This window comes from Dromaius novaehollandiae, chromosome 10 (genome assembly GCF_036370855.1).
Source record: "Dromaius novaehollandiae isolate bDroNov1 chromosome 10, bDroNov1.hap1, whole genome shotgun sequence".
In the NCBI taxonomy this organism is placed as follows: domain Eukaryota; kingdom Metazoa; phylum Chordata; class Aves; order Casuariiformes; family Dromaiidae; genus Dromaius; species Dromaius novaehollandiae.
Genome location: NC_088107.1, coordinates 24,549,802 through 24,574,828, shown reverse-complemented (window position 1 = coordinate 24,574,828; position 25,027 = coordinate 24,549,802). Strand labels below are relative to the sequence as shown.

The 25,027-nt window shown below is 49.7% G+C and overlaps 1 protein-coding gene across 3 annotated transcripts; it reads right to left on the bottom strand.

Moving 5' to 3' along the window:
* Window positions 1–273: 273 nt before the first annotated feature.
* Window positions 274–23,627, bottom strand: PKM (pyruvate kinase M1/2). 3 transcript variants are annotated; one of them, XM_064517652.1, is made up of 11 exons: window positions 23,473–23,627; window positions 16,711–16,880; window positions 16,223–16,314; window positions 13,003–13,134; window positions 12,611–12,797; window positions 11,686–11,956; window positions 10,843–10,993; window positions 9,324–9,476; window positions 4,951–5,117; window positions 2,144–2,325; window positions 274–1,502 (listed from the first exon to the last, which is right to left on the bottom strand). In XM_064517652.1, exons 2-11 carry the CDS (start codon window positions 16,859–16,861, stop codon window positions 1,396–1,398), a joined length of 1,593 nt encoding a protein of 530 aa, XP_064373722.1. In that variant the 5' UTR covers window positions 16,862–16,880; window positions 23,473–23,627; the 3' UTR covers window positions 274–1,395. The 3 variants fall into 3 exon arrangements, with proteins under 3 accessions (XP_064373722.1, XP_025970992.2, XP_064373721.1); XM_026115207.2 differs by lacking the exons at window positions 4,951–5,117; window positions 23,473–23,627 and adding exons at window positions 5,720–5,886; window positions 17,091–17,143; XM_064517651.1 differs by lacking the exon at window positions 23,473–23,627 and adding an exon at window positions 17,091–17,143.
* Between the last annotated feature and the right edge of the window lie 1,400 nt (window positions 23,628–25,027).

Sequence of the window (25,027 nt, the reverse complement as noted above, 5' to 3'; positions counted from 1 at the left end):
ACAGACTTGGCCCTGTCGAGACACCACAACAGCTCAGAGCCATCGCAGCTCCTTCCACAGGAGGTGGCAGCAGTGGGACACACACTGCCGTCAACCCCCGAGCCCTGGCCTCTAGCTGCAGCCAGCCAACTCGTGCAAGAGGCTCGCGCACCACAAAGCCCCTTGCCCAGGGAGCAGCCTGCCATGCAGGCCTGTTCGGTCAGCACCCACGCGCCTCAGCACAGCCCTCCCCAGAACAGCTCAACCAACCCCAACAGAGGCAGCAGGCCAATGGGTGCTTTAGCTTTTCTTTATTGATGTACATAGTTGTGCTCTACAACCCGAAACACCTGTTAAGAGTGAACAGTTTGTCCAGATGTACAAGGAAGGAGAACCTTCTCAGGAAACATGACTAAACTCACAGAGACGCAACGCTGCAATAGGAGCACAGGAAGCTCTTAGCACAGAGGTGAAGCGCGCTCGCCGTGGACAGCTGAAACCCTCGAAACGCTCAACCCTTTAGAGCCAACATCCAGGTTTATCCTAGCTCTATCCCCATCCCTGCACCACTTAAGTCAAACTGAAAACAGCTTAGAGAGAACCCAGGCCTGGATTCATCTCAGATTTGGTCTCAAGTCAGATTTTTGTCTCAAGTGTAACAGCTTCTGCTTGCATCAGAGGGGGAAGAATAGCAGCCATCCTCAAGCAAGATGCTTTTTAAGATTTAAAAGGCTTAAGCACATCTTGCTTTCGGAGGACCCCCACCTCCTGAGTGTGTGGCAGAGTCTGGAGCGCAGAGAACCAGAGTAAACCCAGAGAAGAGCCAGCCTAGCTCCCACACGGTGTGCGACTAGACAGAGCCATGGCAATCCACGACATCTCCAGAACTGGAGTGTACTGGTGACACTAACAGTGCAAGCCTGCAGGCGTACAAAGACACAGCAGAGGACAGGCATCAGGTGGAGCTGCTGCGTAGCTGAACCTATGGGGCACAGGGCTGCGATTTGCCTACTGTGGAGTGTTACACCGGAACCGTTGAACCTTAAGTCACCTATTCCCTTCCCCATCACCCCAAACAGGGGCAAGGAAAGGCACGTTCACACCCTGAGGACAGTAACTAGGCTAAGAGGAGGCAGAGGAGCTTAAGTCCCATCAGCATGCAGGAACCTCCTACACTGACTCCAACATACATCAGGGCAGTACTTAACTACAGGGAGAACTTTTAAAAAAAACTAAACACTTCAAGTATTTTTTAGTGATTTAAGGTCTTTTCCCCCTGCTGCTGCTCTCTGTGGTGTTTAGCAACCTAAATCCACTCTACAGACAAGGAGAACATTGCAAGCAATTGCTGGTCTAATGCAAGGGGAGGGGGAGTGGAGGAGGGGGAAGGAACATGTTGCTGGTTGAGTCAGTTGTTTAGGGAACTGGCACCACACGCATGGTGTTGGTGTAGCCAGAGCCAGGGCGCCAGCCTGTTAGTACAATGACCAAGTCGCCACTCTTGAAGAATCCACGTGCTTTACCTAGGAGAGAAAGGACAAAAGCATCAGAGCTCAGCTCCCACACCACCAAATGCCACCTGTAAGCTTGCCACATGGGGAACATCCCTTGCCACTGGTTCTCCACAGCTCCTTAGTTTTGTTGCTCACTGCTCATGTCACAGGGGTGCAGCAGGCAGCCTGTCCCATGGGATTGTAGCTTTGCTTTATTGAGTCCCTATCCTCCTGCTGTCCACCCATCAGTCACATCTCACAGTTGACCGGCCCCTAGCCTTCACTATGTACTCCAGAGAAGGGCCCCATGAGAGGAGTCACTCTAGGTCTCAGTTTCGTCTTTCAAGACTGATGAACGTCGTGAGCCAAGCACTTATCACATCAGAGCATGCCTAGGTTTTCTGCTGGAAGCTGAAGGCTGTTGTGAACACTACTGTCCCATTTCCCAATCGGATGCGGTGTGCCTATGTAACACTGTTGCCCCGTTTCCCAATCGGATAGTCACCTACTGAGCAGAGGCAGCCAGTTCCCTTCCTGTCAGTAACTACCTTTGTCACAGGTCCCCTCAGCAGCCCCAAAGCCACTGACTGAGGCCCTCTGGACTACCGTGGCCTAGAAGACTGTTCTCACCAACCTCTGCTTAAGGGCGAGGCCAGAACAGCGCAACTCACCAACATTCATGCCCAAGTTGACACGGAGATCCACATCCTCTGCCCACGAGTCATGGGCTGGTTCTTTGCACAAGACAGGGAAGATGCCACGGTACAGGTGGGCCTGGCGTGCTGTCTGGTCATTACGGGTCACAGCAATGATGGGAGCCCGGGGGCGGTACCGGGACACCAGGTGCGCTGACCTAGGAGGAAGAAAGCCACAACGCAAGATGAAGCACCGTACGACGGGCACAGCTGCCTGAGAGCGCGCTCAGGGAAGCCTGCATACAACCGGAGGGCCACCTCCACTCACAGCACAAGCATCAGCTGGGTTTGCCTTTCAGCCTGAAGGGCTTCGCAGCCTCTGAGGGTACACTGCAGAGGACGACCGTGGGAACCGCTGGCACAAGAGTGAAGCTCTACCAGTAAAGCTTGATGCCAGACTGAATTCAGAATTTAGCAGCTGGGAGAACCAACACTGGAAGGCTGCCCCCAGGAAATAGTCCCTATTCTAGTCCTGTGGGGGAGATCAGCTTGCCTGAGGTTAGGCAGTGCAATCTGCAGGTTTCAGGCCTGAGAACAAGCACTTATGTGCCTCTGTTGCTAAGTTAAGGCAGCTAGGTGCCATTTACTGTGGCCTCTGCAAGCAGCCCTCGGCATCTCAGTGGAGTCCTTGCAGGTAGCTTGCTCTGTTTTAATGAGCTCCCACTTTGTGGGAGGGGAAGAGCCTGTACCAGCAGTGCTACCCAAAGCCTGACAGGGAAGATTCTTCCGGAGCAGTCATGACAAGGAAACTGCATCGGAAAGGGCAGAGCTGCCCCAGAAATAGGTTTGACTACAACACACGTATCAGTTTAAACATCTAGATCCTGGAGGAGTGGCAGCCAACACTTAATCCTCTATATTGATATCCCCAAACGCCCAGAAGCAAAGAGCCTCCTCTCTGAAAGCTCTGTAAGCAGACGGCAGAAGCATCAGCCTCAGCCTTTGCGTAGCTGTATGGCTCTGGGGAGGCTTGCCCTGGCAGCTCCTGCATGGAGCGGGAACACGCCAGGCAGCTGTGAAGTTCCTTTCAAAGAGGCTCTCACCCCACGTGTGGGGACCAGACAGGCCATTTGCCTCCAACCCATATTCACCTGCTTAAGCCAGCTACAGCAGACAGGCTTGTCCACTGCACAGAGCTTTGTTCTGTGCAAAACAGGAAGCAAATACGACTGACAAAGAAATTTAGACAGGGATAGTAGGCACAGAGCACATAATGCCTTAACACAGCAAGCAGCACACACTGAGTGAGCTACAGCTTCCCCTTCCTTGGGCAGTTTGCTGTTAGGAGACATCTGCAAAAAACCTGTGGGTTTGCTGCTGTTAATCACAACATTTACAGGTCCATCTTCCTGACATGTCACGCGGCACACTCATGTCTTTACTAGCTTTTGCGGCCTAGCTTTCTTGTGCTGAGCTCAGCCAAAGCTGCACAACACTCAGATCCAGTCAAACATTGCTGCTCAGAAGCAAGCAGTAGCAGCCTGCTGGAAGCACCCAATCACATGTGCCAGCTCTCACACAACCCTTCGCACTGTCCAAGAAGCCTCCCAGTAGCTCCAGGAGACCCAGGTACTTAGAGGCTGTAACAGAATCCACAGCTAAAAATATTCAAATATCAGAGTTCAAATCTCTTAAAAAAGGTCAAGTGTAAGACTGGAACCTTTTACAAAGAAACATTAGAAGCACAAGGTCATCCAGAAACCTCAGCGCTTATGCAGTCATTCCCCATCTCTGTAGAAAGTGGTTGTTTCAAACGATATTAAGCTGTAAGTTTAGATGAAGAATTCACAGATGGGCCAGTTCTGCAGGTAGACCACACCCAGCACATAAATAGTGACATCTCTGCTGCAACATTATTTTCTTGGTCCAAATTCAGTGCAAGAAATCCAGATTCCCTTCTAGAAAGCAGTCTCTGAGAAGACTTATTGTCAGACTTGCTTTGACAGTGGGCAGTCTAGTTCCTCTAGATGGGAAAGCTGATCAGCAGCGCTTTGGCCTTTTATTGTTTCCTTTCCACAGCTGAGAAAGTCTGTGTCTATTCAGTCTTCACCACCGCTGGACAGAATTGCCAAACTGCCTAGCCTGCGTTGCCCTGTCTCTCACCTGCAGCCAAGGCTCTGACAGGGCAGGCACACACTTGGCTGCTGGATGCCTGTCTGTTCAGTGAGACAGATCCCACGCAGGCAAAAGGAAGCCTGCACGAGACAAGACTTCCAACACTTTCAGCTCCCCAGTCCAACGACTCTAGGTTAAGCACGCCCTCTTTGCCCCTTGGGCTTAGGCAAGCAGTGCCGATACCTGAATGGCCCAGCAAGGGACCTGGCACATTAAGCAGATCAGTAATTTGATTGCTATCAAGACAGGTTAAGGACTTGATTAAAAAAATTCTGCATTCAATGAACTTCTGTCTTACTGTTCAATTCAAGATTTCTTGCCAAGAAGTTTCAGTCAAAGCTGCAACACTTGTTTTTCCTTTTGTTCTTCTAGTCAGCTTTGCTGACAGAAATGCCATTCTGAACAGCAAGAGAAGGCAGAGCTTGGTGCTGATGCCACGCTGGTGGAGGCACGCTCAGTAACTTGGAGATTAAGTATCTGCAGATGTTTGAGATGTCTGCCCATCTTCCGAGGAACGGGCACTGCAGACAGACGGCCTGGGCTGAGTTGCAGCCAAAACCAGGACTTCACTGTTATGGCTCTAGGTTTTCAAAGAAAACTTTTGCTGGCCTCCTGCCCCCACCCTGTCACGAAGTCCACTTGACCCGTGGGAACCAGTCACCTCCTACCTTCCAGACTTGGTAAGGACAATAATGGCCCCACTGCAGCACTTGAAGGACGCTTCCACAGCGCCAACAGCGGCAGCCTCAGTAGGATCACAGTTCAGGGAGGTCAGGCGACGCAGTTCCTCAAACAACTGCCTGTGAAAGATGGCAGCTTCCGCCTCGCGGGCAATCTACAAGAGCAACATGCATTCGGGAAGACAACACTCATGTCAGTCAGTCAGAATGGCACAGAGTAAGGCGAGATGCTCTACCAGCAAGGTGTCACGCAGCTCCTGTCAATCTTTAACACTCAGAAGAGTCACCAATTAGCAAGTCCAGATTTGGTCTAATATGCTGTGGTAATGGCTACAACATTTAGCCAGACACAGGAGGCATCACCCTAACGAGGCAATCTTATGAAGGAAGCATTTGATTCAAAAGGTTTCTCTTCCCAATTGGTGGCCCCTGCTGAGTCACCTCACCCTGCCTGGCCCACACTCAGGTCACATCCATGCCCAACTGCCAGGCACTCTTGCTCTGCTTCTACCTACCTGGAGTCCTGCCCTGCTACAGAGAGGAAGTCAACTCAGACTGCAGCGGTTATGCAAGGCTGACAGTGTAGCAGCATGCTGCTGGCTGAGCATTGGCAGTGTTACGACGGAGCATGTTTCTATTTGTGGAGGCTGCTGGCACAAAGCACACATTTGCCTTCAGAGCAGCTAACTCGCATCCTGGGAACAAGAGTTGCAGTTGTCTTACAGAGCCTATGCATCTACCCCTCTCTGAGCCCTACCTGCCAGACTCGGTCAGAACTATCAGAGCTGGAGCTAAGCACTTAAAAGAGGCCTCCACTGCGCCTACAGCCATGGCATCAGCAGGGTCCCTGTTGTTAACACTGAGGCGGAAAATTTCTTCAAACAGCTGACGATGATACATTGCAGCCTCAGCCTCACGAGCGATCTGCAGGCTCGGGTAAGAGGGAAGGAGAAGAAAGGAGTAACAGAAAAAGGAAAGATGCACCAGAGTAACATGAGATCACGTTAATTTGCTCAATTGTCACAGTAATGCATGCAAGAGGAAATTAAACATCAGGTTGTATGTGAAACACTTTGGCTCTCAGGTTGTGAATTTGCTGAACAACTCTAACAGCACCATGGCTGAAAGGGCCACTCTGCCACACCACACAGCTGGTGGGTCCTGCTCACTGGCAGGCATGTCAAAGGCAGCATTCTTGCTGTATTTTGGAGTCCTTTTGGAGCAACCAAATGCAGATCTCTTTTCAAGGACTAGAACAAGCCAGCCAAGAGTCAGACTGCACTTTGTTGCAGCTGCTTCTTATTTCCTTGAGAGGATCACACAGCATCTATCCAGCAGCTGCAGGTCCTGCCTCTGATTCCTCCAGAGGCACTGCTTGTAGATGCCTATACCCCTTGTTTCCTCCTCTCTCACTCTCCAAAGTGGCACAGCACCAGCAGAACAGTTTTCAAGGAGCTCAACGTGCAAGCAATGCCTCTGAAAGCTGAGATAGGCTCGCTCCTACTTTCATTAGGCTTAATTTAGCTAAGAGCCAACGAGTTTCACCTCCAAGTGGTGTACCAACTTCCCTTTCAGTAGTAGAGGAACAAACAGAAGCGAGTCTTCCTTATAGGGTTGTCACACCATGTCCGTTGGGGTATTTGTATGGCACTGGACTTGGACAGACCACATGTGCAGAGGCACAACCACAGGCTTTCTGTTCAGACTAAGCATTTGCAGATGAGTTCAATAATCTATTCATCCAAGTAAGTGTGAGTGATTCTCAGCATACAGACAATTCTCATCTCAAAAGGCTGCATTAGTCCTTGACAACCCGATAAAGAAGGCTTGCAGAGACTAAGAAAGCATGAAAAGGTTGATCATCTTTTCAAGGACAACCTCATTCAGTTACTCTAGAAAGCAAACAGCTGTTACACATAGCAGGACAAGTTGATGTTTAAGCAGAGACTAAAGTGCCATTATAGTGAAAGCTTTGTATTTAGAGCCCTTCCAAATAAGTACTTTGCCACTCTAGTGTTAATAAATTATGTGACGCTGGGAATTATCCCTCTTTGACAGATATCAATTTAAGCCAAAGTAGTTAAGTGCCTTATGCCTAAATATAACAGGACACATATGACAGACAGGAACAGGAGTCCAATGCCAACTCCAGTCCCAGTCTTCATCCATAAGCTCCTCGGCAATATTTCAGGGTCTGACACTTAAAGCAGTCAGTTTTGTTACAACAGGCTTTAAGTTTGCCGTTAGATAAAAGTGGAACAAAGAGTAAATATCCACCTCAAACTGCTTATGCCAAACACGAGAGCCGGTAGCCAAGTCTTATCTCTTCAGCTCCTGGGCAAAACGCAGGCAGCTTTGTCTAACATGCACAGTAAGCCTGAGTTTAGAGGGAATCCCACATACCACATTTGAGAGAGTCAATACCTGTATACACGTGCCCACTTTGACAATGACTACAGAAGGGCACGGCAATGCTTAATTCCATTTTGTAGCTGGTTTTATTCACAGAGAAATGGCTAGAGGGTTTCCAGTTAGCGGGCTTGTATAGAAATACCAGAATGGAGGTGGGAGGAAGGAGAATGGAGCAGCTATTTGAACCTTGGTCCTGTCAGAATTTCCAGAGCAGCTTTTAAAGACTTTTGTTTCCACACAGCTTAAGAAAAATGTGGATTAAGAAGTGGAATTTGAAGGCAACCACAAGTAGGAAATAGCCTGCCCAGTATTTGGAAGCTTGCTACCAAACTCATTAGGGACGTCACTTCTGTTATGCTCTTTTGTTATGCTCTTTCTGCTATAAGAGAGTTCCCATCTTGCTGCCTGTGCCAAGTTACACAAAAGTACAAAACAAATCTGTATTTGCTCCTCTGCAGAGAGGGTAAAAACACCAAGTATTTGTCCAGAGTGAAAGAAGAAAACAAGCAGAACAACTTCATTCCCAGGTCTGCAGGAAGAAGGCAGCATGTGCAACGGGCACCAAGCTCAGACTACAGATATTTCAGGCGCAGCCAGTGCTGCACAGCTTGCTGTACACCTTGGTGAAGAACTCAAGGAGAAAGCTGCTCTTGAGGGTGTTTTTGCAGTGCTGAATGTCTGCCTGTCACACCAGCAGGCTATGGGAAGTGCCCTGCACCTCAAAGACAGAAACCAGCACTTTCCTCAGCTAGGATAGAAGGCTTCTCCTGTATTTGCCTGCTGATTTAGGATCAAAATATTCATCTATATAAAATGCAAGTATCCTCAGAAATTCAGGGATCCTCTCCAAAGTACCGCCTGCCTCAGTCTAAGCATTAATGCCAGAACTGCAAACCAGGTGCAAGTTTTGCTGTAGCAAGTTTCCAAATATTGGAAAGTAGAAAGTCAGCCCTCATGATTTAGGTGAAAAATTAGGGAAGAACCTTTTAGGCACAGTTAGTATTCAGCTTGCAAAACAGCATCTCATGCCCAATCACTGCCCAAAGTCCTATTTTCACATTTCCCATATGCAAAAAGCACCATTCCATATTGATCAAATAAAGGTAAAAGGAAGAAGATATTCACATAATGCACTGCAAACACACATACTAAGTTTTTTTAACCTGTATAACCTGAACTGCAGATGAAACTTGTGAGTTATCACTGCTGTGAATCACAGCAGCAGTAACTGGGGAGAACCAATACTTCTAGATACTGTACTTGGCATCAGGCTTTTTAATTAACTGAAACATGAGCTGGGTGAACTCGAAGCAGAGCAGAGGTTCCTGGCAGTTTAGACATGTAAAAACTAGGCACTGTCAGTAGTCATGCAACAGCATCCCCATCACCAGATGCACTAGGCATCGAATGTAACAGTGCTGCAAGTCACACTTGCAAGCCTCCCCCCTGCCCCCATACAGAGGAGTCAGCTGGTATGTTCCACTATCTAGAGATAAACTGCTTAAACTTCTCCAAGGTCGAGGAACTGCTTAAGCTGTTCCTTGACCTTGGAAGAGTTTGAGACACTGAATAAGGAGTAGCACATTTGAAGAAACTCATTCCAAGGTAACAGCAAAAAAAAAGCTTCACCCTGGCATTGGAAAAGAGTCAGAGTACAAGAAATCTGAAGTTTTAGATCTCCCAGCACTGCAAAGCAGTCCTCAGCTCTGCCTTGCAGCAGTACATAGCACACAAATGGAGGTTTTGGGGCCTCACGACCATGCTAGGTAAAGGAAAGCCCACAGTGAGAGCATGGACAAAAAAACTGCTATTACAGGCTGCTGGGTGCTGCCACCTAGCACCAGACATTTGGATCTGCAGGTGCCTGCTCAGATTGACGGTGCTGGGAAATGGCATATTGCCATTACCACCTGCGGGACAGGTCCCCCCAGAGCAAAGGCGTTACTCACAGCGTGCTGCATGCGCACAGCCTCCAGCGGGTAGTCTCCCTTGGCAGTCTCTCCAGAGAGCATGATGCAGTCCGCTCCATCCAGGACAGCATTAGCAACATCACTGCCCTCAGCACGAGTTGGCCGAGGCTTCTTGATCATGCTTTCCAGCATCTGGGAAAGGACAAGTCCAAAGAAATCAAAACACCACAGAAGGAACTAGCTGCTTCTTCACTAGTGCACTTCAACACACCTTTATACATAGGGCGGAAGACAGCACTCTGCTTACCAGCACTAAAAACCCTAGGAGAAGAGTTCTTGTGGGTTCAGAAGAGAGGGAGGGCTGGTCCCTACCAGTTTTAAATTAAAGCATCTACAAACAAGGAAAGGAGCCCATTTCATTCTCCACCCATTCTGCAATTATTCCCTTTCCAGAAAAGTCTAACCTACACAGCACCACAGATTCTTTATTCTGACTTTCCAGGTTAATTTTTCAGTATGGGGCTTAACTCAAGGAGCTTGCAGCTTTTTGAAGTATTACAGTAGATTTCTTCTACAGAAATTCTGCTACTGCTCAAACCCAGCCACATGTTCCCAATTGATCTCAGGCATACAGTATTTTAATATCTAAAAAACAGGTTAACAGCAAGGTCAGTACCAGCCTGAGTCATCCTCACCCCGTCCTTCATACAATATGTACATACTAGTAAACTCAGTACAGCTAATAAGGCAAATATAAGCACAGGACACTGAAGAAAGCAGAGCACAGGATAGTTTTTTGGAGGTTAGCTCTTTCTACGCTTTCCCCAGAAGATAAGGAAACTCTATAAACCAGCCACCTGTTTGACTTCTGCAATGCCACCCACCACAGCCTGGCCAGCTCTCACCCCTTCCTAAGATGCTTGACTTAATCCCTTATTATACAGAGTCTCAGGAAGAAGGAGCAGGTGCTGCTGTAAATACAGAACTTCAACTGATTACTCTCTAGAGCCAGTCTTCATTATCCTGTTAGAAGCGCACTTTTTCCACAGCTCGCACGCAAGCACAGCCAGGAAGCCAGTTGTCCCAGGGCCTGAAGACTGTCTGCAGAAGATCCCAACTGGAACCAGTGTAGCTGAGGAGTCTCAACTCCCCCTCCCTCACTGGCACCTCCCAGAAAGATAAGAAGGTTGAGTTTTCACTCTCTTCCTTCTGATGCAGCAGTAGGAGCGCACCTTGTAGAAGACTTGAGGCAGCAACTCTGAGCAAGTCTTCTCTATTAGGCACAGATGTATTATCAAATGCAAACACAAAACCTTCAGCAACCAATCGAGAGGTCCTGTGACCTACCTGGGGAAGGTATCTTGAACAAACTCCTTTGGAGCTCAAGTGCCTCAAGACAAGCTATCCAGCCTTTGCTCTTGGTGTCTCACACTCCATTGAAAGCCATCAAGGACCTTCCCCCAGCCCACCCCTCTGCAGCATGCAGCAACAGATACACATACTGCCAGACTCCGCACGCTTGTTCTGACAATTACATGCCAGCACTGCATTTCCATACCTGAGTGGCACAAATGATGGGTTTTCCAGCCCTGTTGCAGCGCCCAATCATCATCTTCTGGGCAAGGAAGACTTTTTCAGCAGGGATCTCAATTCCCAGGTCACCACGAGCCACCATAATGCCATCGCTGGCCTCCATGATCTCATCAAACCTGATGAGAAGAGAAAAGGCTTGTTATCCCTTTTACTCTGCAGGGAAACTCACCGAGGTCAGGTCATCTATTCCATGCCCCTGCTTCCAAAAAGATTCACTGCTCTGGAGTGCTATATGCAGCTATGCTATCAGCAAGTTGCCTTCCTGTGTACCATTACGGTATCAGGCAGCAGGCTTCCTGTAACACCATGGTAGAAGGAAGAAAAACAAGGCCACGTCACAGCACAAAGTTTCCAGAGCTATACAAAAAACGGAACAAGAGCATGAGCTGATCTGAGACATTTTAGCCTGACAGTTTGTCCGAGACTTAGCAATTTCCATGCATTAACCCACTACCTTGACTTCACCCAGAAAAACAAGTCTGCTCAAGTCTGAACTCACACTCACCAAAGACCACAGCAGATTTTTCAAGGGGCTCAGGGAGGCTGCAACACTGACCCCTCACACTCTGGTTGTGACATTTACCCAAGCCACTGTTCATAATGCAGCTCCATCAGGTCCTGTGCACATGAAATTAACTGGTGGCCTGCATTACCATCATGTCGTGGTACCCTAGTTGTGAGCCCACCACTGCTGATCAACATCAGAGACCAGAGGAGTCTGCACACTAGTGCAGAGGTCTGTGCTCCACGTGGTTTCTCTTGTGGATGCAGGGGGACTGAGTTGCAATACCACCTGGGCGAAGCTCACCTGCGCACACCCTCATGGTTCTCAATCTTGCTGATGATCTTGATGTTCTTTCCCTTTTCCCCTAGCACCTTCCTGACAGCATGGACATCAGCCGCCTTGCGGATGAAGGAAGCAAACACCATATCTACGTTCTGCTCCACACCAAACTTCAGGTCCTGAATGTCCTTTTCAGAGACTGCAGGCAGGTCCACTGCAGCACCAGGCAGGTTCACTCCCTTCTTGCTGCCAAGCATGCCACCGTTCTCGATCTCCGTCATGACATAGTCCTTGCCTGTAACAGATGCGTTCCCACGGTCAGTGTTTACCGGCAGGCTCCCCACTGCCAGCTCCCACGCTACCTCCCCACTCCTCTACCACCCTCCCACCAGAGCTGCCTGAGAACAGTCAGCGCTATCGGTCACGGCGTGTGATAAAAAGCACAGTACTGCTCTCTTCAGCAGACTGACATAATGCAGGAGCTTGCAACCTACTCCTGGGAGCCCAAGAAGCCATTCTAACTCCATTCCTATGCTATTCTTGAGGAGAAACATGCATTTGTTCCAAGCAGGAGGCTGGAACTCCCTGCCTGACCACAAGACTCCATGCTTAACTAGTTAAATCCTGCATGAAAAGTATGACTTAGATTGGCTGAACAGACTTAGGTCATGAGCACAGGTATACCCCTACCACAAAGTCATCTTTGACAAGGGGTTTTAGAGGTAGCCTAGTGAAATCCAGCCACAGTTAGTTGTGGGAAACTTCCTACAATTGAAGTAGAAGAAATTTCACTGCATTTTAAGTGGAAATCTAACTGCAGCATTAAACCTATCAGCATGGTACACCTTTCTGGACTACAGGACCGTGAGCTTAAGACCAGACGACAGCTGGAAGGAAAGCACAAACAGGTACTGCTAGCAGATCCTAAAACCCTGTGGTTGCCACACACCTTTCTCCTTAACCAGCAAGGAAATCAGACCATCATCCACATAGATTTTGCTGCCAATATCCACAACTTTGATGAGATTCTTGTAGTCCAGCCACAGCACATTCTCATTACAGTTCTCCATGTAGGCATCATCCAGGGTTACTTTGAGAGCTGAGCCCTTCTTAAGCTCCACTTCTGCTGTGCCACTCTGCATGTCAAAACACACATTTCAGTCAGACCAGTATACAGACATTCACTGCAGCAGCTACTCCTAACTCATGGTATAGACACCAGACATTGCACACAGTTGTCTAGTTCCCTGAAGACATTTCTTGCTTTGTAAACAGGCCACAGGCATAAGCATAATATCTAGACTTATTTATTGAAAAAGGAAGAAAAAAGCAGCGACTTACTCCCTTGATGAGTCCAGTTCGGATTTCAGGTCCCTTTGTATCCAATGCAATAGCCACAGGTCTGTAGGTGATTGGGTCAGAGGCAAAGCTCTCTGTAGCTTCTCGCACATTCTTGATGGTGCCCTCATGATACTAGCAAGAGAAAACAAGACACGGAAACTTTTGTCCCATTCCTCCTCCACCATGTAGAGAAAGGACTGTTATGCATCCCAACCACCACCCAAGTTTACAGCTCTGCTCTCAGATTCTGCTCAATTCCAGTTCCAGCTCCAGAATTTAATTCAGATTGAGCTTCTAAAGACACTGAGTGTGGACTGACAAGGGTCCTTCCTATGTGAAAGCAGAGTCCGAGTTACCTGGCTATGCATTCACTGTATTTTAGGCCCTGAGTTCTAAGGCCATATGGACAACCAAAGGAAACTGCCTAAATGCTCAGCTGAAGTGATTTTCCATCGGGATGTACACTTCCCCTCTGAAGATCAGAGGGAAACCAACGAGCCTTTAGGAAGGCTGCTTCCCTAACTAAAAAGCCAACAGCTTTGCTGAACATTCGTAATGACTGCCTATTCAACACAGCACAACATCAGAAGTGCCAGCAGCTGAAAGATTATGCACATGGGAAGAGTTTTAAATGCCAGGAAAATTTCAAAGCTAAGCAGTTACCACACATGGCCTTTCCTTTCCTCCCTTCAGCGCGTGAAAGGGAGGATGCCATTCCCTGTACTGCTGACTTCCCCACACACTTCCAGTCTGGCATCTCCTATCAGTTCCAAAGGCTGGGCATAACGAGGCTCTGAACTCCACTGGCAAGCAGATGGACAAGCTTTTTTTGCAACTCTTCGGTTTAAACCTCCCCCAGAGATAAGGGATTTACTAAGACGACATTATCCATTTAAGTATTTACATTTTATTTCTAGAGCTAAAGCAATTGCAGCAGGAAGTTCAGGACTCCAGCATCACGCACAAAGCTTCCAAACCCTTTCACATAAGCAAGAACGTTTTGCTAATGCTGCCAGTTCCAGGACAGACAACTCTGGGAAACTCCTATCTCAACTACCTCAAATGAGCTTCAGATGATCAACAGATCCATTTACTTTATTTGTTTAAACAACACTGGAGATAACCTTAACTGAAAAGTTATGTAATCCCTTACAGACAGTTGAATATAAGAAATGCCCTTTCCTCTCACTGTAACAGACTGACAATGCTTGAGCAGTCTCACCTGGAAACCTCACTTCCCCCACCCTGGTTAGCCTCCCACACCAACTTTGGTATCCCTGGGACAATAATCAACACCAGGAAGGAGCAGCCAGAACAAGCTGTACTTAAGCACGTATGAATGCTGTAGGCCAGAGATACACCGGAACAACTAACATTTTAGAGCAGAACCAATTTCATTTTCTGATCAAGTAAGCAGGCTGGGATTGACAAGGCCCCAACCGTCCCACAGCCCACACAGACACAGCACAGGAAGTGAGCCTGAACAGTGCCATTAAGCATATCTGGTCCCAGCTGCCTCGGATTTGTTTTAGTTTGATACAGATGAGTGACTGCCTCCTAAGGAGTTTGACTTCCTGTAAAACTACACATGCACAAGAACCAAAAAGCAGGCACAGCTGGATGTAAAAGGATTTTTTTTAAAAAAAAAAAAAAAAAAAGAAAAAGCATACAGCTAGATCTTTGAACACCCCGCTTTAAGTTAACTCCAGCCCTACTGAAGACACTAGACTGGACCCCAGAACCAAAGTACATCGGACAGATGAACACCTCTTGAGACTTCACTGGCAAGCAGAGTGTTTCAGAGGAACCAGAAGGGGACTGAGACTCACTACAGCAACAGTCAAACTAAACGGGAGGTTACAGCAAGACTGGACTCTTGCTGCAATCTAACCTCATCTGTATGAAATATGCGATTAGATTTCACTTCACTCAAAGCAAAAAGCCACACTCCCTGTTCCCTTGCACCCAGCTAACAAGTATGCAAGCCACAAAAGCAACTCAGCTGGGCAATGTTCCGAACTCCCAACTTCAACCTGGCCACTAACTCCCTGCTGAGCCACCCAGCCCAAGAGCTGAGCCAGGATATGGCATTCGGCTACTCTTCCTCCGAGGCAAAGTTATTTCATGCTGCTTGTTCTAGGTTTGTTTTTTTTTTTTTTTAATGAGGCTGCAGCCTATGTACTGACACTACCCCAGAAGTTACTATTAATATAGTCAAAGTCTGATGTTTGTCCACAGCTAAGCATCAGACCTTTTGATTTCTTCAGTGCCCTGTGCCCTTTAAAGATCCTGAGGGTGACAGGCCAAGCTGTTATGCACCTCAAGGCTCTTGCTGTTTAATTAGTAAAGCCATCTACAGCTGTTACTAGGCTACAGTCTGACATTTTGAAAGCTGGAGGACAGCCAGCATGAAAACTCAGGGTGGCATTTTAGGCAACATGGAATGGGATCCTTGGCTTCTCCAGTATCAGTGAGGATCTCATCTATTTATATCCACACAGGCTTGTCTACCACAAACCATAGTGCTGATTTCTTTTGACCTTATTCTTATAAGCCTATTGCACCAACTCCCAACTATCATGGTGCTATCCCCATGACTGCCAGGAACATAATGTGGGCAGCCAGTTAGCCAAGCAAACCCAGGAATTTAAATTTAAAATTCCTAGCAGCTCTCTTTTGGAACAAGATTATCGACCGATCAGTTGTTTCCAAAACACCCCGCAGTAAAACAGGCAAGATGAATTGCTGATAGTACAGATATTCCTGCAAAGGTGCACAGCAAGACCATGACCAAAGTTCTCATCTTCCACTGTTAACTGCAAACCAGCAGCCTTTTATAGCTAACAGTAGGCCGTGAGGGCAAGGAAGAACTGAAGGAATTTATGGCAAATAAAGTGTACACAAGTGTCAAATACCAGTTACCTGGCTCCCAGGTGGAGGCGGATACAGAGAAAGGCATGCAAGTGTAGGTATGAGGAACCAACTGGAGCTGCTTTCACAATGGCTTGGAAAGCATACTTAAGTGTTCTCAACAGTCATTCAGGCTCAATGTTTGCAACTGGTGTGCTCTTCCCCCCCAAAGCAGAGCTAAGTACCACCTTCCCACACTAAGGCTGGCCTGAGTAAGCTGGATTTCACTTAGGATCTTTTCACGAGAGTCCAGGGTATCAGGCAGGCACAAGGCTGGTCTGGGCAGCATCAGCTCAGGCCCCACCCTTACCTCATGGGTGCCATGAGAGAAGTTGAGGCGGGCAACATTCATGCCAGATTTAATCATTTCCTTCAGCTTTTCCACAGAGCGGGAGGCTGGGCCTAGAAGGAGGAAACAGGTTGAATATTAACTTTGTAAAAACAATGAGAACCCCAAGAGGAGAGTATTTCATGCGGATGAGTAAGGTATAATGGATATAGGCTCGCTCAGTGCTGAATCAGCTCATCTCTACAGCAGCAAGCGCTGTTGCAACTTGCCTTCAGGAGGGCTGTTAGAACCTAACTGGAAAGATTCCCCAGCTACTGGCTTCATTCCTAGCAATAACACAGGTTAGGCAGACATGGGAAAGTCATGTTGTTTCAACACAAATTCAGCCTTGGCAAGGGATGAAAGCTGAAGCCTTCCCACAATTTCCCTAAGAAGTTTCACCACCACAGGGCTTCATAGCTGAACTGGTGCGAAGAGCTGCAATCCTCTCTTATCTAGGAATCACCTACCAATGGTGCAAATGATGCCAGTGTTTCGTGCAATGGTTGGCTCAGAGTCAATGTCCAAGCGACACATGTGCTCCAAGAAAGTGTCTGCCATGGCAGCATGCAGCTGCTGGGTCTGGATGAAAGCAGTCCCTGCATCGTGGTGCTTCGACATCCTTGCTGGAATTCTGTATCTAGAAGAGAAGAGAGTGTTGCCAGGCTTAGAAATCATAAATACTTGCTTGTCAAGCAGAGATGTCAACATACCCACGTGATGAACATGGAAGTAACAAGAAGCCTGCCACTGGTTGAACTATCTTTATGTGCCTACTTCAATCTCCTAGATACAGGCAGACTTGTTCCTATTTTAAAGTTATCCCCCATAAATGCCATCCAAAGCTTACCTGCTTTCCATGGAGATGTTCCCTTCATAGGTTCTCTTCATAGCCAGTCTTCCCTTAGAATTACAGGACAACAAAATTCAAGCACTTCAGTGCACAAGCAGAGATTCTGCCTCTTCTCTCCAAGCCCACAAATCACTTCTCCTACAAGACTTCACTGGGTTTCCCCTCACAACTGTGGGCCTTGGTAGCTTGCTGCTAACGTGACTGCAGATGTGCTTTACACAGGCAGTCTTCCAGAGAGAAGCATCTAATCAAAATGGAGTCTACCTAAGCTTAAAACCCACCCTTTAAGCCTGTACAGATAAGTAGACTTGAGTTATTAAATGCAACACCTTGGCAGAACATGTACAAGACTGAAGATTTCCTTAATATGCTCAAGGTCCCTCTTCAAACCAAAGACACCGTGGGGAATGCAGGGATGGGAAGAGACCCCTACCCTAGAGCAGCAGAAAGCCACCACAAAGTTTAAGACCGGTTATTCAGTATTTTGTTGTTTGGATGCAATAGGAAACTGCAACACCCCCTTCCACCACCTCTCCCCCCACTTTCTGGTATCAAGCAGTCCCAGTAACATTTGCAAGGCCAGAACAGGAAATCTCTGAGTTTTAACTACAGAGGATCTGAGAAATTTCAGCACACTTTTTGGCATCAACTCAGTAAGATAAAAATCCTACAAACTCAAGCTGCTTGCCCTTGCAGGAGCTGAGCATCCCCAGAACAGCAGGAAGGGTCCCCATTCCCAGGAGGGAGCTGAATTAAAGCTCAACTGTCTGCTTGGATGGAAAAATGTTCATTTCCCAGCAGCACTGGTGCTCCAGGGCATTTCCAACTGCACGCCTCAGGTCACACTGCAATTTTGTTCTGAAGTAGCAATGGCAGCTGAAAGCTGTCTGACCTCTTCTACCTGCCCATCTCCCTTCTGCATTTATACTCTGCCAAAGAATACTTGGTTGTGCTTGTACTCTCTGGTAAGGCAAGACTCAGCCACTTCGTATTCCGGTTACATAATCTGTAGAGTACTGCCCCTGCTCTCAGTCAGGTGTCTGGATTGTCTGCATTCAAAAAGCCTTCAGTAAATGAGTGATTTAAGATGGGTAGCAACACAGGCAGATCACTGATTCTGACTTCAAGCACTGCACTCAGGGGATAGGCCCACAGACAGAAGAGATTCAAAGTCTGTGACTATTTCAGCCTAACTTACCACAACCTATGAGATGACTTCAGAGATTCCTTTAGCACGGCATTTAGAGAGAAAAATTGCTGCTCAGACCGCAGAGGTACAGTGGGGTTTTTACACACAGTTCTTCCTGCCATAAGCAAAAAAGTGAGCTAGCACCAATATATTCAGCTTTAAAACAGAGGCACTAATAAACAGATAGCTTTGACAAAGCTACCACGGATGACCAGAATGAAACGCCATGCCTCTAACGCATGAGCGGGGAGACCCCCTGGGACCCTACCGCGTGCCTCGCAGGGATGCCACAGAGGCTCCATTCAGACCGTTGCTCCTCCCCTCCGCCGCTTCCGCTAGTCAGACCTTCCGCACCTACGTGCAGATGGTCTCGCAGGCAGCCCTGACTCACCATAGCCTCATTACGCTGCAGAAGAGAGCAAGGAGACAGGCCACTGAAAACCATAATTTGTCCTGGCAAGTGTCCTTTACCTCAGCACTGCCAGAAGCTGCTGATTCACTGAAGTTAGTACAAGAAAGTCTACCCACATAAAAAGCCTGACAAAGTCACATTATTATAGGAATGCCTGCTGGTCAGACCTGAACATTATGTTTTAGCTCTCTAACATCTGCTCCTTTGTCCTTGAACACCTGCATAACAGTGCTGCCTTCTGTAGATGCACATGAAAAACACTTGCCGGGAAACTGTCTACATACAAATAGCAATGATCAGGTCTGTGCCGCTTCTGAAAATAAGATGTAGAAGAATATGGAACAATAGCATCCTAAGATGAAAATCGCATCCAGACTGTTACTTTAAAAGTAAGCTTTAAAAAAAAAAAAAAACACACAGACGAGTTCTCCCCCTTTTTTCATGGAAATCCTCCACCCACTCAAGTCATTTGCATATATAATTTTTACCCCCCTCAAAGTCTTTAAAAATATACAAAAAGGGAGGTAAAGCTCAGTTTCATTTCAAGTCAGAATCTCCTTTACAAGAGATTTTCCAGCAGCTCAATGAGACCAGAAAAATCGATCACAGACACTGTGACCTTGTCTACAGCAGGGAAGAGCAAAGAAACACAGCAGCAAAAAACCCCAAAGACCTATTTGCCCGCACACATCTGGCTACACAAGCTTCACATTTTTATGCTTCCTCTTGCCTTTCATTACCGTATATTTACAAAGCATCTACTGAATTACACCACAAGGAACAGTTAAAGTGTGACAGGAATGTCTGGCGTTTCCCAGTATTTGATTTTTTTTTAATCAAATAGAGGGACAAGGATTTCAAGGGCACCTGAAGACACTGTGCATTCAGTCAGCTTAGGTGGATCAAGGGGGAAAAGCCTATTTCTTGGGATGTTTTAAGCACCAAATAAATCCAATATCCTTCCTCAGGGAATGACTAGCAAACCCCTGGGTTTAATACTAGAATTGCCCATGCTCCAGCCACGGTATACTAAAGATGCCTGGTACTTCCCCGGTATCTTCAGGCTCTTGAATATTCTAGAAAGTCAGGACCGTTTGAGGTCAGTGAAGATCAGTTTCAGTAGCAAGGTGACTAACTCAAGCCAGCTCATCCAGTTCTGCTGCAAGAAACAGTAAAACCAGGGCATCTCCAGCCCTCCCCTCCAGAGAGAAGCAGGCAGTACAGAGCTAAGTGGCAATCCCCAGCCCAGGCTGAGCAGTTAGTTCTCGCTCTTTGCATGCAGCTCTTATCTCAGCTGGCAACACGGGGAAGTGGAGATTGCAGTGCCTAGGCTGTGGGCAGAACGCCCCGGGACTGTCCCTATGTGTAAGCACTGCCAGGCTGGCCTGGTGTTAACTACCGCCACACCAAAAGATGTTTTACTGTCCTTTCTTGGCCTGTAAGAGCCTCAAAGTTACATCGAGGCATCAGCAGAGCCGTACGGTGGATGAACTTTCCCAGTTCTTTTACCTCTCCTATGGGGGAGTGAGCAGCACGGGTTGCTGTGCTTGCACAATCTCACTCATTCTGAAAAACAAGGTTGTTCGAGTCCAGGTGTTCCCAGGCAGCCTACACGAGTGCCAAAGAAGTCAGAGAGAGGCAGAAATGGTACGAGTTCACATTACATTTGGGAAGGCCAGGGTTATGAAACCAGGCAAGCTTTCTGCCAACTTTCAGACTTCCAAAAACATCCTAAGATCTAGGAGAAATGTTGGTTTTATTCATTCCAGAAGCTAAAGTGACTCAACAACAACAGAAAAAAATCTAGATCTGTGGCAAATCAAGCTTTTAATAAGGTCTGTCAGCTCCTCTTCCAGAAGGGAGAGGACAACATGTTCTTCTTTCAGGCTGCTGCTGCAGGCAGCAGCTTTGCACTGTTACATAACTACAAGATGGCCACCAAAAATACAATCTCTTATCTGCAACACTGGATGTGACCCAGAACCCACCACCTGCTCCAGCTCATATAAGCTCTTCCCAACAGCACGGTGCAGACTCCTTTCCTATACCTCCAGCTATGCAGAAGGAGACATTCACAGCCTGCAGCTTTTTGATGCCAATGTTTCTCTGGCTTTCATAAGGCAAATTGTCTGGACCAGAAAGGTCATGCTAGCTCGCATGGTGCTGTGCGACATCAGCACTTTCCCTGCACACAAACGGATTAACAGTCACATCAATATATGATTTAGCTCAGCCTGCCCCTCCCAGAGGGCAAAGGCATACAGCAGGCAAAAAAACGCCAAGAAACCCAAAAAAACCCAAAAAACACCAAGTGCAGATGACTAGCATTAGATGTTTGCTGAAGAACTTAACTGAACAGATGTATTTCCAGCCCAGACATAATACAGCAGGCACACCTACCAGCTTATGCTATGTCAAAGGAATATACTGCAAGGTTAGGGGGTCTTTCAGGGAACCTGAAAGCCTGCTCCCACGGAAATCGAGGCTAGCTACTGCTTTTGTCAAGATGGCAAAGGCTTTTTTACATAATAAAGTAAAGCTTTTTAAAATTTAAACGTAACTCTAGATGGAAATACAGGTCCTTCAGCTAGGTACTGTTCCACTGCATCCCCAGCTCCAGGATAAAGATTTGCTGCGCACTCAGTCTGGTAGCGGCAGTGACTAGTACTGCAGTCCCATTCTCTACGTGCCATTCATCACACCACACTGCAGCGAGACTCAGCCCCCTCTGAAGGGGCACCATCTTCCCCCTAGGCAGCACAAGGGCCTAGAGCCCGGGAGAGAGATAAAGGACTAACACGTGGCTTGCCCTCCTATTCAGCCTAAGAAGCATTTTTCTGTAGCAATTCAAAACACCAGCTTGCTGTGTGGAAGGGGAATTAACAAGCTAAGCAATGGGCTTTGTGTCAGTTCAGCTAACAAATATGCTAAGGTTTTAATAAATGTATTTCTTCGGGCAGACAAAGACGACTAGCAAGACAAGAAAAATGCAGACTATCCAAGCACTAGGCTCAGATGCAGGCTACAGTCATCTCCTAACTTCTGTAAGCAGCAGGAAGTACGTTATCTTGTGAAAGTGAAGTTTCTTGGAAGGCTTTTAAGTCCAAGACACTGCTTCAAACACCTGGCTCACAGCACAGTTTCCTGTGTTGGCAGAGAAGGCGTTCTTTAATCTGGTCACAGGATGGAATAAGAGTTAGTTGCATCATTACGACACATTAGGCCACCAAATGGCAGCCATGGAGCTGCTCCTCCATCAAGTATAAATGACTCCTCCTCAGCAAGATGTGCGGGTTACGCCTAAGGAGCAGTTACTTTGACCGTTAACCCAGATTCCGCTTTGGAAACAGGGTATTAAACATAAAAATATGAAGTGCTTCTGACCAAATTTTTAATAAGCACTTCTGGTTGCACAATTGCCCTTTGGCTTCCCTAGGCATATCTAGGTAATCAGAGACTCTTATTTCCTTCATCCAACCTTAAAGCGCTTGTGCCAAAGCAAGTCATGATTAGAAGGAGCATTTCACAGGAGCTATTGTAGCAGAAGGTGGTGGGCACATAACCAGAAAATTAGACATTAGCATCACAAAAGCTCCTTGAAACAGTGATTTCTGTTAACCTGTGCCTTACAGATAAATAGGTTACCAGAGCAAAGCACGTTTTAAGAGATTGCCTACTTTTACTAATCGGAGGAGACAGTAGTGAGGTTTCCATTGTTTGCTAACAAAAGTACTGCTCATGCATATCTAACACTGCAAAGAGGGTTCAAACATGTTTCAAAGGTTTTCATAGCCCTTAGTAAAGTACAAGTGACTGTCAAAAATCAATTGGACATGTTTAGGCAAGCATAATTACAGGAGGACAGAAGATTAATTCAGAAGGGGCCTTCTCTTACGTGTGGAATGAGGAGGCTGCTGCATCTCTAGCGAGGTCACTGAGCCGTGTACTGATTTAAGTTCACGCCACTCAGAGCATCGCCAGAGCCGTTACGTGAGTGCGCGGGGGATTGGGGGGGGGGGGGGGGGGGCTGGCTTCACTCTTTCCATATCTGACTCAGCCTCCCAGAAGATTCTGGTCCAGCGCAAGTCATTTGCAGACAGGAAGCTCAGTAAGGTGTTGCAATCCAGCCATCACACGCCTTCCCGTCAGTTTTACTGCACCGACCCGAAGCTTCGGGGAGGTTTTTGCTTTATCATTTCCCCCCTGACACTAGCCGTTACCTCCTCGCAAAAATGCAGTTTCTCCCCTCCCCTCGCCGAGGGCAGGGGGCACGGGCAGCGCTTGCTCCCGGCGCCCGAAGGACCTAGCCTCAGCTTGCAGCCCACCGGGCGCAAGAGCCGCGTGGCCGGCGCGAAGCCGCGCCGAGGGCTGCGCCTGGCTACCCGTGCGGCGGCTGCGGGGCGGCGGCAGCGCCGCTTCCCGGAGCGGGGCCGCGGGAGCGGAGCTGGCCCCGGTGCACGGGGAAGGGGGAGGGCGGGCGGGTGCCGGCCGGCTCGGGGGCGGGACGGCGCCTCGCGGCGCGCCACGTGCGCCGGCCCCGCAGCGGCAGCGCGCGCCGCCACGCTCTGCCCCCCCCCCCGCACCCCCCACGGGGCCGCCGCGCGACACCCCCTCCTTCCCGGGGGGCGCCGCGGCCGCCCCCAACCGCCACCCCGCGCGCAGCCCCGCGGGAGGCCCCCGCCGCGCGGCGGGACCGCGGCTGCTCGCCCCACCCGCCTTCGTCCCCCTGCCGCCCGGGGCTGGGCGCCGAGGCCGCCGCTGCCGGCCGCCGCCGTTACCTGCGCCGCTCGCCCCGCGCCCGTCCTCCCCGAGAGCCTCAGCTTCTCTGCGCGCCGCGCCGCCGCCTCGCCAAGGTGATCCCGGCGACCGCAGCACCGCCCTCCGGATCCCTCCGCCGCCGCCGCCGGCCTCGCGCGGGAGGGGCTGGGCGCCGGGACTCCTTTCCCCGGCGGACGCGCAAGCTGCGGCGGGCGGAGGCACGCTGCGGCCGCACGCGCCCGGCCGGCCAATGAGGCGGCGGCACGGGAGCCGGGCATGCAAGCCGAGAGTGACAGCGGCCTTAAAGGGGCCGCGCCCCCCCCCACCACCCCCCGGCCGGGCCTCGGCCTCGCCCCGCAACATGGCGTCCGCTGCAGGGCTGGGTCCTGCTGCTGCCAGCGGCCCGGCGGTACCTGGAGCGCAGCCCCCAGCGCCCCCCCCGCAGCAGCACAGGCCGGCGGGTGCCGCATCCCTCGGAGGATGGGGAGAAGCGCCCGGCGAGGCGCCTGGCAAACGCCCGCCATCTGCGAGCGGGAGACCCGAGCGGCCGCTGCCGTGTGGGAAACTGAGGCGTGGGCGGCCGCCTGCCCGCCGCGCTGCCCGTCACCCCGCGTCTCGCCTGCTTGACCTTATCCGCCCGTGTCGCGAGGCTGAGGTGCCAGGCCGAAAATAGGAGTCTAACGTTAGGCTCCTAAACACGCGCCCTGACTCTCAAAAAATCCCGGCGGCCGCCGGCGCGCGCTGCGCCCCACTCGCCCGGGGAGCGGAGGGCTGGGGCTGCAGGCAGAGCTCCCACCAGCACCCCCAGCCCCAGATCCTCAGAGGGGAGTTTGGGCCAAAAATGGCCGTGGGATGGCTCTGCCCCTGCCGCGCTGCGTGCGTCGGCCTCGGGCCTGAGGGCGGCAGGGCTGGTGCCTGGTGCGCCATCGCTGACCTCGCAGCCGCCACCCCACAGAGCTCCCGAGGCGCCGTCCCGCCGGCAGCGGCACCTTGGCCCCCCGCAGCGGCCGCCTCCAGCTGTTTTTTCCTGCTTTCGCTGAGCCTCGCCCAGATTAAAGCTGCCTAGATAAATCCCTGCAGATAAAAGAGATTAGGAGGAAAGCAAGCGCGCGCGACCCTGGCTGCTGCAGGGCCGGGCTGGGCTGGGGCACGGCGGGGCCGCGTTGCTTCGCTTCCCCGTGGCAGGACCCTGCAGATGCTCTCAGCACCCGCAGCAGCGTTTCGTGGCCTGGATACCAGCCCCGGGGCTGACCTGCCGTTCGGTCCCCGCGGTTATTTTTTCGACGTGGGTTTCACTAGCGGACCGGCGTCTCCAGCGGCTGAGGTCGCGGAGGCCCGAGCCCCGCCGCTCCCTTTGGCTGCTTCGGTGGCCAAAAGCTGTGCAAGGGGCGTCCACTGTTCTACAACGGGCTGCCGAGTTTGGGGGCCAGCTCGGCGCCCAGCCCTGCGCGCCCGGCCCTGCCTGGGCCTCCCGCTCCCCGTCCGCCCCGCTGCCTCGGGGGGAGGCTTTTCCTGGCACCCGGCTGCAGAAGGACAGACGTCAGCTGCTTTCCTGGCAAGCGGAGGGACGGGAGC